Raw genomic sequence first — 12,924 nt, forward strand, 5'->3', positions numbered from 1 at the left:
GTCCAGTACTTAAACATCATGATCATGGCTCGATTAACTAACGAATATTGTTCCCCATTTGCCTTCTAATCTCATGAATTTAGTGTTGTAAACACAAGACACAATCATGATAAACGCAGCCCACTTGCCCCATTGTGCATAACTTTTATTAACTCGTCTCAAAATTCCTTCAAATTAAGCTCTCCAACAATGAGAGCCTCCAGGCAGCACAAGAAGCAAGCGCAGCTGCAACGTAGAGCTCCGATTCGGGCATTGTGTTGCAGTAGCTGCAGGCTCAGCGTGTCTTCGTCTTCCGAGGAAGTAGAGAGCTCCAGCACTTCTGATCGTAACAGGTACCCGTCGATATCAAGCTTAGCGCATGCGATGGTTCAAGAGAGACTAGACCAAATGATTAGAGAGAGGCAGGAGGAGGATGCCGCGAGAGTAGTGCATGTGGATCGTCGGAGAAGAAAGAACAAAGTAGTATATGATGATCGAGCACAAGCAACAGGGACTAAATTTGTCGTAATGGTTGCGATGGAAAAGTGTTCCTATGATCCGAGAGAAGATTTTAGGGAGTCCATCGCGGAGATGATAATGGCAAAGCGGATCGAAGAGCCAAAGGATCTTCGTAGCCTCTTGAATTACTATGTTTCGATGAATTCGGAGGAGTATCACGGGATTATACTCGAGGTGTTTCATGAAGTTTGCTCTGATTTGTTCCTATGTAAATGCCATTAATTGATTAAATATTGATGAACAATGTGTCTAACATAGAGCAAAACCAGTGTTTACACTTTCTTGTTTTAATGAGTATGCGAATGAGAATGATATGCATGCCATTATGGTATGACATGCAGTAGTGAACAATTATATTAATTATTGTCATTCTTTTTATTATTATAAGTGAAAATATCTACAAAAAATATAGAATGTACGTGTATAATATGAAAAAAAATATATGTAAGTGTATTATTCAGATATTTCATTACATCATTCGATGAAAAGTTTGATAAAATATTAATTAATTAATAAATTAATTTTAAAATTTTAAAATATCAATTTATTTTTTATTTTATTCAGTAACATGTGTAAAATATGAAAATATACGTAAAAATCGTATATATTAAATGTGTAATACTTTTTATTGCAAAAAAAAGAAAAATTTAATGAGTTCCTTTTAAAAAAAATACAAAGTATGAACATATTTAAAAGGAAAAAAAAAACATCAATACAAGAAACCACTCCAAAAAAAAAATTCGCAAAATAAAGATCATTTTTGTTGGTGTTAATTGTTTTTGAGTTTTGAAAAACCAACAGAGATGAGATGCCACGGAAGAACGCTTTGGATGGCCTGTACAGAGTACAGGAGAGTCGTTTTGAAGGCCACGTACAAAGGGAACTGCAATAGCGCGAACATAGTGACCGGAAGAAACGCAACGCAGTATATAAAAGTTGTTGTCAGGCTCTTCTTTGTCGAAATTGTCAGCATCAGTGTGGAAGCAAAGGCCAGCATGGTCACCGCCACCGAGAAGAAGAGGAAGGTGAAGCCGAGGATAAGCTTCCGAGGGAGAGAGTAGCGGAAGTCGTCGATCTCGTACGGTGACGTCAGAATCGAGAGGAACATGACGAGTGACGTGAGCGAGCTGGCTAGGGAGAAAGCGTCGGTGATGATGAAGACTAAGAAGAAAGGGCTGTGAAGAAGGAGTGGAGTGCCGCTTTTCTCGTCGTTGCCTCCAGGGACGGTGAAGGCGGCGGCGAAAGCGACGGTGGCCATTAGTCCTGCCACCGTCGAGCACGACTCGGCGGTCCGCTTTATCCAATCTTGGGCCTCCTTGAGAAGCTCGCCATGTGTGCAACGAAAGTACTGTTTGGGGGTCTCGTTTTTCTGTTCCTTTTCGTTCCAGGCAAGTTGCATCGCATAATGGGGTGGAATCACCTGCTCCACAATCTGCAAATTAAGTAACGCTTGTTTAGTATAGAGTATAGACCAACGAGTTCTGTCTATGTTACATTAGTGTGTGTTGATATATCAAGTAAACCAATTCGATATATAGAGGTAGTTACACTAGCATGCTCCATGCATTGGTAAACTAACTAGCCCAGTTTAATTTCAAGCTATCTAGTCTACGATTGTAGCTAGGAAACTGTTTTACTGTTGTATTGAGAATTGATCTACGTTGTTTGATGTACCAATGAGTTACCAACTAGCTACAAAAGGAGTAAGATCTGATCGAGTCACCGTAAGTACCTCAAACCATTCTAACTCTTCTTGCAACTGGAGTGCAGGACCAGGCTGTGTGCTTCCTTTGTAAAAGGCCATGTTTCCAACATGGTGCAAGATTGTAAATCCATTGTTGTCGATACGTCGAACCAACCTTGACTTGGGTGATTCCATCCTAATGACTCGTTGAAAGACGTCCAACTGGCGGTGCAGAACAGCAACATGCAGCAAGTTTTGCCCCATTTCACTTATATGCTCAACTGCCAGAGGGTAGACTTTAAGTATCTCATCCACAATTTCTAGTATTCCGTGCCTTGTTGCAAGGAGCAATGGCGTTGGAGGTGAATGAAGTTCTGACATGGATGAAGCTGCTATTTCTGGGCCGCCACTAACAGCACCGCTGCCACTTAAGGCTTCTGCACCTAAAAGGGCTTCTATCCAATCAATATCAGCTTTGCGATCCAAAGAGGGAGCATCATTTGTAGCAGCGGTGACCTTTGAGCTAGCGATTTCATCTTGTACTCCTATGCTGTCCCATGAAAAGTCTGCTGCAATTAGTAACTTGGCTAGTTTGAAGGCTGATTCATGCCTCTTCTTGTCCCCATAGATCCTCTTCATTGTGCCCCAAGCTGCAGTTTCTAACTTTGTATTAGAAAAAAATTGGTCAATTACTTTCCAGCTGTTGCTCACCCACATTAGAAGTGAAAAACTAGACAAGATTATTTAATCATTTGGTTAACGGAAAAATAGGCTACCTTGAAGAATTTTCCAAACCGCTCTATTAACTGCAAAAGAAATATTATCCCTCATCGTTAGAATGTTAATTGCAGTCACTAGTAACTCTTTAATTTATAAGAATCGATCAGCACATTTGAAGTTACCAGAAGAGATGGCTTGCCGTAAAGCAATGGTGCAGCGGTTATTCATATATGTACATGTTTGACTCTGAGGCATCTTGAAGCAAGCTGTATTTTCCTCGTCACCTAGATCGCTGAAAATGTATTCATCAGCCTCTTCGTGTTCGTGGCTGCCATTTCTATCCATTATCACATTCTCATTTGGAGCACCTGCATTACATAATACATATACAACCTCCTCCACAATAAATAAAGTTCCCAAAAACATCATCGCCATTAATTAATTAATTATTTGCAAGAAAGTTTATCATGATATATAGTTGGAGATCCCAAGATCTAATAAGTTATTTTGCAACTGTTGGATTTTCTGATGCATGGTACTATTCTTCAACAGCCTTTTTAGTTTTCATGAACACTGTATGTCTATATATAGTGAACATTGACTCCAAACAAGCAAGAACAGAGCAAATTAACTAATTTAAATGTGATCAATTGGTAAATGAGTTCAGGAAAATTGAAAGAAAGCATACAGGAATAAATGAACCTCTTGATCGGTCCATATTTGGTTCCACTCCTGAAAGCTGAAGGATTACATGAAAGCAGCTGAAGGCCTGTCAGCTGATTTTCGTCCTTTTTCTTAACTAGTTGCGTATACCTTTTTGCAATCAGAAGTGCAAGTTCTGCATTCAAATTTCGGAACAAGATCAATAAAAAGAAAACAAGAACAACATCAGACATTACTATGCATTGCCAGGTGGAAAATGAATTGATCAAATAGCTAGTAATTACCAAAGAACTCGGCATGTATTGCAGCATGAAGAATGGTAGTCCGCACTTTATTGGGGTTCGTCTTACGACCCCTAGGTCTCAAATGAAGATCAAGATCAAGATTGCCAGACTGGTTTTTGTCTACTTCGTCCGCCAACAACTTGAACATTTCGGTTTGGCCATAGTAAGCTGCCGTATAGAGAGGCATTTCATTTTTGTTGTTCGAAATAGACAACAAGTCTGATGCCTTTCTTAACAACTCCTCCACAAGGCTTGTCATGCTTGTTGCTGCAGCCTCGTGCAGAACTGTGTTTCCGAGGGCATTCTTCTTCATAAGTAGCTTATCATTAGAACCCCCGGAACATCTTTTGACGATTTCTTTTGCTATGTCTTGCTGCCCCATGTTAATTGCTAAATGGAGGATTGTATCATCGTGCACTGTTGGAATGAGCTTCAACCTTTCATCATCAGATCTAGTTTTATCATAACAATATTCCATCACTTTGGCTGTGTCACCATTCTTTAGGCTTTGATATAGGTGTTTGGGATTTATGCTGCTATTTTCTGCCATTCTATAGAGTTGAGGATGGATCTATAGAGCTTATGTTCCTAACTACTACTACTATATATATATATATATATATATATATATATATATATATATATATCCTTAGTTCCGTACATAAACCAATTGGAATTGAGGTACGTGTTCCACATTTTCATTTTTGCTTTTCTTTTTTCAGTTTTGCATTTTCTTTTTTTTTTCTCTTTTTGCTTTTTCCTCTTTTGCTTATTAAAGACCGCAAGCAAGGAATCAAAAAATCTTTTCATCGAAAAAAAAGGAATTTTTTTTTTTTAAGGCTTGTAAGAGACAACAGTAAGGCAAATTAAGCTAAATACAAGAGTATGGTAGATGGGATTGGTCAGGCCTAAATTTCTTCAAAGTTACACTATGAACTTTGCTGATAGATTTCTGTGTTGAACCGGTCAGTTTCCTAACGCTTATGGTTGCTTCACATGATATCGATCAGAAGGGGCAGAATATTCATGTATGGGTGAGTGTATGCAAGTGCCCGGCCCCAATATTCGAATCTCTTATACATGGTTATGGACTTATGGAGATAAGTAGTGTTCATAGAGATGTTTCAAAGAAAGTTGTAAAAAGGAGTAAGCACTGAACTATGCAAGACCTGCGCCACTCAAATTTGTTTTATAAGGTTATAATGCAAAATGTTAGTGAAAATGCCTCAAAGAGGTTGCACAAGGGGTATGCAGTCCAACAATGCAAGACTGGGTATCCTACTCCTAGTCTTGCTCACATGAAGAAAAATGTCTGAAAATTACCACTTGCGGTTTAACCATTCAACTATGCTCCTTTCCCCATCCTAGTTATTAAATTACAATAGATAGATCAAATTACAAGTGAAATATACCACTTTCTGTCTATTAAGTGATCAAATTACAATGTCTTGACTTATTGGATCCAAAGCGTTTATTGATGAAGACACTGTTGATACAAAACAATAGATAAATCACAAGGCCTTACACAAGCTAGCTTAATCACTCTTTCAACTGAAAAAACTCTAAACACAGAATTAACACAATGAATGACCAAAGCTCACTTGATAGCGCATAATGCAGCTAGAGCTCTTACATTTTTGTTGAGGAATACAATCAACTAGGGTTTGCAGCAAGTCCTTTATCGTAAACCAAGTAATATTGAAATAGAGAGGAAGCTGCAGAAGGAGGAAAAAGGCAACTGGAAAACAAGCAATGGTAATGATCGGAGCAGTAGCCTCATGCAGCCTCTGGTTTATTGTAATGTCAAGAGTAGCAGCAAAACCAACCATCAATGCTGCCACAGACCAAAACAGCATGCTTAACCCCAAAACAAGCTTCAATGGCAGAGCCCTCCGGAAATCTCTCTCATTCATTTTCGATGTGCTGATGGATAGAAACACCACCACAGAGGTGAAGGCAAAACAAAGGGATGCCACATCAGATGCTGTGAAGACAGTGAATGGTGTTTTGGTTAGGAGCAAGGGCTTGCCTGTCTTTGGATCCGAACCTCCAGGCACGGTGTAGATGCTTGTAAAAGCAACCGTTGCAATAAGAACTGCAACTATAATGCAAGAGTTTGTTGTTCTGATTAACCATTCTTGGCCATTCTTCACCAGTTCTTTATGCTCTTTTGTGAACAAAGCATGAGGTGTCAAATTGTCATGATGATTAAGATGGTTGATGTGATGTGGAGGCACCAATTTCTTCACTCGCTGCACTATGCACATAATATGGTTATTACAACAATCCATAAAGTAAAGAAAGAGCAATGAAGAAACTCATCTAAAAGAAAATCTGAAAAAGCACCTCAAACCAGTGAATATCTGACTGCAAGCGAAGGGCTTCCCCTGGCCTCTCCCTTGAGGAATAGTGACTCTTATATGCTGCTTTATGCAAAATGCCGTCACCGTCTTGATTGATTTTCCACAGGAGCCTCGGATATGAAACATGACAAGTTTGGAGAAGATATTCCAAAAGCTGTCTCCTCCGATGCTCCACAACAACATGAAATATGTTCTCTCTTTTGTGGTTTTCATGCTCGATGGCCTGTGGGAACAGATTAAAAATGGCCTCAATGATTTCTATAATCCCATTCCTAGCAGCAGCCAGAAGTGGAGTGTCATTTTGACCATCAGTGTTGTTAACCTGCCATGACTTGTCTCCTCCAGCCAGAATTTTTGAAAGCTCCACCACTATGCCGTGCTTCTTCTTTGTGTCCCACAGATCTTTAATAGATGGGAACCCTATCCATTAACATGTGACCTTTCCACATTAATCACTAGTGACTGAATACATGCAATACTGTATATATAGTATGTGTCACAATTTTAACCTCTATCAATGGTTTGCCATATTTTGTGTCAGCGAGTAAAGTAATTAGCACGAACCTTTAGCAATGATGCTCCAAAAGGTGACGTACATTTTTGCTGTGATCTTCTGGAAGGCTGTGTTTGGACTTGGAGGGAAATGTGATACATTTTTGTTTCCATCCTTGTCTTTGCTGTGATCGCCTGCTAACAAAATCCAGTTCATTTTAATAAATAGTCTGATATATATGGGGTCTCCATAGAATGCATTAGGTGATTGAAAATTAATCTTTAGAATGCTTACCACGCTCCAAATCTGTATTTGGAGTTGGAGGGACCTGAGATACACTGTTGGTTTCGTCCTTGTTTTTGCTGTAATCAACTACCGGAAGGCCTGTTAAGAAAATGCAGTTAATTTGAATGATAACTTCTATGTTCTAGAAAATGCATTACATGATTTACATCTAATTGTTTCGCAGTTCGACATACAAAGATAGATCAGTTTCTCCAATATGCCAAAGGAATATCCACTCTCAAAAGCAGATGGAATGTTAGCTAGCAGCTGAAAACAGGTTATGTCATCTGAATCCTTCTGATCTGTCCATATGTGGTATTCTGGTTTTACTAACTCCAGAGCCGTTTCTGTATCACAAACTCACATAATACACTCAGTTATTTACCGAATGACTATCTAGTAAAATGATGCATCATAACAATAAATAACAGCATATATGTTCCTTCAATAATTCCAGAGCTGTTTCTGTATCAAAAACTCACGTAACATATTCAGTATATTAAATGATACATCATATATTATATGTAACAACAGAATGATATATAAAAGCCATATATGTATCATATACTTGTATCAAAATCTAAATAACTGTATACATTATATGGAATGAAATAGTGATGAGAGACTACCAAAGTAATAGCCGCGAATAGCTTCATGAAGCATGGTGGAGCCGCGAGATGAGGTATGATTGAAATATGGCCTCTCATGATCATCAGCATCTTTCTTGATCTCCGGCGCCAAATGCCTGATCACATTGGTGTTGCCATATACGGCGGCCGTAAAAAAGGGTGTTTCACCTCTCTTGTTTTTAGTATTCAGTTGCTTCGGATCATAATGCATTATGATCTTCACCATGTCGACATTTCCTATCGAAGCTGCCTCGTGAAGAGGTGTATTTCCAAATGTATTCTGTTTCTGAAATATTGCTGGTCCTCCCAAAAAGTAATCTGCGTATTCTCTATACACCATGTCAAGCAGAGACTTCACCAGTTCTTCGTTGTCACTGTACACTGCAACATGAACTGCAGTATCCTTGAACACTGTATGAGGCAAACATATATTTAGGTAGTTATCCGAGTAAAATTCTTTCATCCTCTCCCACTTCCTTTTCAAGAAGAGATAGTAACAAAAGGATCTTGTCTTATAAGTCGACGACATCCTTGTCTATCTATCTCCCTAGCTCTTTCAGAAAAATGAGAACCTTGCTCCGAAGACTACAAGTGTTCACGGTTACAAGAAACTAAAGAGAGTGATGACATAGAGAAAGACAGAGCATCAACTTTGCGTAAATAAGTAGCATAGCTCAAAAATACTTGTGGTCGAAATAATTAAAGATAAAGCTTCTGTGCTGCAACTTTTTCTTTTCCATTTTAATTGTCCAATTACGCCTCCAACATCAGTGACATCATCCCTACAGCGATCCAGATTCAGATCCTTCGAGCAACACGTGTTCCGCAGAAGCGAGACCCCTAAATCAGTGAGGTTAAACACACCCAGCAAGGACCAATGTCTTTTAAGGTTTTTGAGCAAGACCCATTTGCGAGAAACCTCAAACCTCCATCTGTAATAGAGCAACAGTTTTCCAAATTCAAATAGCTGAGCGAACTAGCCGCCGAGCCGAACCAATCGCTTCAAGGTCTTTGTCCGAGACCTTGAAGCAAAATCCCAAATCCAAACACGTCAGATTTTGTAGCTAAACTTATAAAAGTAAGAGTAGTCCTGATTAGAATTCGCAAGTGGGACAGTGGGTCGACGATGATGGGCTCAGACGTCGATGACGGCAGGGATCGTATTTTTGGGCCTCTCGGCCTCTCTTTAATTTCTTGCCTTTGTTTGGGCTTTAATGAATTCAGATTCTGTTTTGTAAATTCGTTAATACGATATGTAGCAATTAAGTTACCAACTATGAGGATCAGAAATTTATTTGAGAGTTGGGTTATATTATTTTGCTTATATATAGATCCATCGGAACATGCTTGTGCATGCAGTTAAGTGTGAGGGCAGCAAATAAATATTTGTGGATGCAACTTTCTGTCGATGCAGTTGATCCATACACTAAATGTGTGAAATTCTTACTTCCAAGCGGTAATGATCAGAAAGATGAGTGACAAGATGGCACAGTTGAAGCTTCAAAATGGAACAGCACTCAACTCTCAGCAGGAACTATGTATTTGCGGAAAAAAAAAAAAAATTAAGACATTGACGGAGATAAGATACTGTCTTTCTTGAGGACAATGGCATCATAATCATTAGAGCGAACAATTAATAATACCCTAATAGGCTATCACCATGGAGTTTGTGTGACGTTATTTGTTTAGGGAGTTAAAGCTGACTAAATGGTTAATGAATCATGAAGTGTGGGCCTTAGTGGCCTTTGAGCAAGCAGTTTCGATAAGTGGCCATGGAACTGATGGAAGAATTCTTGTCACGACTTTGACTGAGGACTTTCCAGTCCTTTTTAAGGCCTCCCACAACGGATGCTGCAACAGCGCAGACATGGTGACCGGAAGAACCGCAACGCAGTATATAAGAGTTGTAGTCAGGCGCTTCTTCATCGGAATTGTCAGCATCATTGTGGAGGCAAAGGTGAGGCTGGTGACAGCCACCGAGAAGAAGAGGGAGGTGAAGCCGAGGATGAGCTTCCGAGGGAGAGAGCGGAGGAAGTCGTCGAGCTCGTACGGTGACGACAGGATGGAGAGGAACATGGCGAGTGAAGTCAGCGAGCTGGCGATGGAGAGAGCGTCAGTGATGATGAAGACCAAGAAAAAAGGGCTGTCGATGAGGATGGGCTGGCCGTTTCTGCCGTTGTTGCCGCCCGGGATGGTGAAAGCGGCCGCGAAGGCGACGGAGGCAATTAGTCCGGCCACCAAGGAGCACGAGTTGGAGGTCCGCTCTAGCCATTCTTGTGCTTCCTCGAGGAGCTCCCCATGGGTTCGACCGAAGTACTCTCTGGGGGTCTCCTCTTTGCTTTCGTCCAAGCCAAGTTTATTTACAGATTTGGGTGGAATTATCTTATCCACATTCTGCAAGTTAAAGTACAAAATGAATTGATTAGTGTAGAAAGGGAGGAACGACATCAACTTTAATTATTCACTTAAGTACTACCTCAGACAACTCCTTTACAGTTTCCTTATATTTTCGATCATAGAACTCTTCGAGTGTCTCTTTTTGTTCATTACTGCTGCTGCGGTTCATTGCAAAATATCGTGGGACTGACTTCTTCACCTTCTGCAAGTTAAGTATCAAGTATCAACTAGTTAGGCCACTATGGGATTTTTTTCGATGAAATAGAGGATTTGGCGAGAATTGATCCCTTCTGTTACATACATACCTCATACCATTCTAACTCTTCTTGCAACTGAAGTGCAGGACCAGGCTGGGTGCCTCCTTTATAAAATTCCATTAAACCAACATAGTGCAGTATTGTGAATCCATTCTTATCGGTTTCTCGAGTCAACCTTGACGTTAACCAGTCGTTCCTCTTCGTCATCACTCGATCAAAGATGTGCGACTGACGGTGCATTATAGCGAGGTGCAGTATGTTCTGCTTCTCTTTGTTTGTATACTCAAGTGACGAAGGGTAGACTCTAAGTGTCTCCTCCACAATTTCTAATATTCCATTGCTTGTTGCAATGAACAATGGGATATCTGGCGCTTTTGTTTTTGGATTGGATTGTTGTATGTCTGGAGTCCCTGACTGGGATGGCGCTTTTGTTTTTGGATTGGGTTGTTGTATGTCTGGATTCCCTGACTGGGATTGCGCTTTTGTTTTTGGATTGGATTGTTGTATGTCTGGAGTCCCTGACTGGGATGGCGCTACTTTTTTTGGATTCGATTGTTGCATGATGATGTCCCATGAAAAGTCTTCTGCAATTAGAAACTTGGCTAGTTCTAAAGCAAGTCCATGCCTCTTCCTTTCGTCATGAATCTTCTCCATCGTTCGCCATTCTGCAGTTTGTTGGAAACAATAAATTGAGACCGAGTGAATTTATACATGCAATAGTCGTATATAGTATATACAACAGCAATATTTCTAAAAGAACCAGGGAGAGGGTGTTGTACCTCGCAGAACAATCCAAACAGATCTATGTACTACCAAAAGAAAATTTGTATACATTAGTATCTGTTCATCAAACTAATTATGATCACATACAGTCATCGATTTATCAATTTGGTGAAATTATTAATGTACATGCTTACCTGAAGAGATGACTCGCCTTAGAAACAGAGTAGCTCTACTGGAACTTTGTACATGACTATCATCACTGGAATTTTGTACATGAGCTTCTTCTTCTTTAGCATTCTCATATGGAGCACCTACATTATAGATAAATTATACAAATAACTATATATATATATATATATATATATATATATATATATATATATATTGCATAAATTAAGAAAGATTAGGGATGATGATACATACAGTAGTAAATGAACCTCTTGATCAGTCCACATTTCATTCCACTCTCGAATGCTGAAGAATTGGATGAGAGGAGCTGAAGAGGCGTCTTCGAATTTTCGTCTTTTAGTTGAACAATTTTCGGATTTTTTGCATACTCTGGCTTTCTAGCTATGAAAAGTGCAAGCTCTGTATATTCAATTTATGGAGAAGATCAAAAAATAAAACAAAAAACTTAATTTGTTCGTAGTATTATTGCTTGAAACGTAACCAAGTAGCTAGAAAATTACCAAAGAACTCGGCATGTATTGCAGCATGAAGAATGGTACTGCGTATGTGTTCAGGGTCGTAGGAGTACTTCTCACTTTTTGTAACAGGGTTGACGTAGGAAGGATACAGGGAGCACAAATGGAGACAGAGATCATCATTGTTTTTCAGTTTTTCAGCCAGCAATTTGAAAATTCTTTTCTGGCCAAAGTGAGCTGCTGTATAGAGAGGCATTTCCCCTTTCTTGTTTGGAATGGACAGCAATTCCGGTGCCTTTTCCAACAACTTCTCCACAACACGTACAAAATCAGTTGCTGCGGCCTCATGAAGAGCTGTGTTTCCAAACTGATTGCGTTTTGTGATTAGCTCGTCATTATCCCCGCTGCTAATTTCGATGATTTTCATTGCGATGCTTTCTTGCCTCATGTAAATCGCGATATGGAGGATTGTGTCGTCGTGCACTGTTGGAATTAGCTTCAATCTTGCTTCAAGAGTAGTAGCTTTTGCACAAGCTTTCACCACTTCTAATACATCACCGTCTCTGAGGCTTTGATAGAGGGGTTTGGATTGTTCGGAAGTACGTATTTCTTCCATTGTGTAGAGTTAGGGATCTCGAAATAGAGACAGCTAGCTGGTCCTTATGTACCAACTTGTTGGGGATGGGTTGCATATAGTTTGAAGCATGCATGCATGATTCACGTACAATATATTTCTTTTCTTTTTCCCTCTTTTCCAATTCATTTGCTTTTTAAAACTAAGCAAGGAATAAAAAAAAAATGATTAGGGTCCTGCGAATAACAGCTTTGTCTTTTGCTTTTTCTTTTTCTTTTTCTTTTTCTTTTTCTCTTTTACTAAGAGGCGACGTATATTTGACCCCAAAAAAACAGGCGAGAGGTATAAGAGAAGAAGAGAAGCATCCCTTGTCCCTCCCCCGCTCAATAAAAGGAAGAACACAATAGGAGGGGGACTGGGGGACCCGACCAAATCTTCAAAAACAATGAAGAAGAATACAAATTGTCGAAAATGACACTAAGGAATACCTAAAAAGTCGTTGCAACACCCATACGCAGCGGGGTGAGGAAGCCCATGATCTAAGCTGACATTTTCCGAGAAGAGTACTATCAATATGAAGCTATGCAGCAGGGCCTTGATGGTAAACCAAGTAATAATGGATGGACCAATCCCGACCTTTTTTTTTTTTTTTTGCCAACCAATTTGCCTTTTGTTGTCAATTTTAATTTAGTACTCGCAAGTGCACGAAT

The 12,924-nt window shown here is 39.6% G+C and overlaps 4 protein-coding genes across 5 annotated transcripts; 1 reads left to right on the forward strand and 3 right to left on the reverse strand.

The window, feature by feature from the left end:
* The first annotated feature begins 189 nt into the window (after nt 1-189).
* Nucleotides 190-720, forward strand: LOC133731473 (probable transcription repressor OFP9). Its single transcript, XM_062158837.1, has one exon. The coding sequence runs from the start codon at nt 190-192 to the stop codon at nt 718-720; it is 531 nt and encodes a 176-aa protein (XP_062014821.1).
* Nucleotides 721-1,212: 492 nt separating this feature from the next.
* On the reverse strand, nt 1,213-4,399 carry LOC133734257 (uncharacterized). The gene is made up of 6 exons (XM_062161891.1): nt 3,850-4,399; nt 3,591-3,740; nt 3,085-3,270; nt 2,959-2,988; nt 2,231-2,832; nt 1,213-1,930 (listed from the first exon to the last, which is right to left on the reverse strand). Exons 1-6 carry the CDS (start codon nt 4,397-4,399, stop codon nt 1,268-1,270), a joined length of 2,181 nt encoding a protein of 726 aa, XP_062017875.1. The 3' UTR covers nt 1,213-1,267.
* Nucleotides 4,400-5,220: 821 nt separating this feature from the next.
* Nucleotides 5,221-8,207, reverse strand: LOC133733649 (protein ACCELERATED CELL DEATH 6-like). 2 transcript variants are annotated; one of them, XM_062161297.1, is made up of 6 exons: nt 7,620-8,207; nt 7,185-7,337; nt 7,000-7,089; nt 6,777-6,899; nt 6,196-6,632; nt 5,221-6,101 (listed from the first exon to the last, which is right to left on the reverse strand). In XM_062161297.1, the coding sequence occupies exons 1-6, from the start codon at nt 8,146-8,148 to the stop codon at nt 5,424-5,426; spliced, it is 2,010 nt and encodes a 669-aa protein (XP_062017281.1). In that variant the 5' UTR covers nt 8,149-8,207; the 3' UTR covers nt 5,221-5,423. The 2 variants fall into 2 exon arrangements, with proteins under 2 accessions (XP_062017281.1, XP_062017280.1); XM_062161296.1 differs by having other exon boundaries at nt 6,777-6,902.
* An 884-nt stretch (nt 8,208-9,091) lies between these two features.
* On the reverse strand, nt 9,092-12,302 carry LOC133733613 (uncharacterized). The gene is made up of 7 exons (XM_062161252.1): nt 11,686-12,302; nt 11,420-11,584; nt 11,191-11,307; nt 11,053-11,082; nt 10,322-10,938; nt 10,096-10,218; nt 9,092-10,013 (listed from the first exon to the last, which is right to left on the reverse strand). The coding sequence occupies exons 1-7, from the start codon at nt 12,254-12,256 to the stop codon at nt 9,339-9,341; spliced, it is 2,298 nt and encodes a 765-aa protein (XP_062017236.1). The 5' UTR covers nt 12,257-12,302; the 3' UTR covers nt 9,092-9,338.
* Nucleotides 12,303-12,924: the final 622 nt, after the last annotated feature.

Source organism: Rosa rugosa, chromosome 2, assembly GCF_958449725.1.
Source record: "Rosa rugosa chromosome 2, drRosRugo1.1, whole genome shotgun sequence".
Classification (NCBI taxonomy): domain Eukaryota; kingdom Viridiplantae; phylum Streptophyta; class Magnoliopsida; order Rosales; family Rosaceae; genus Rosa; species Rosa rugosa.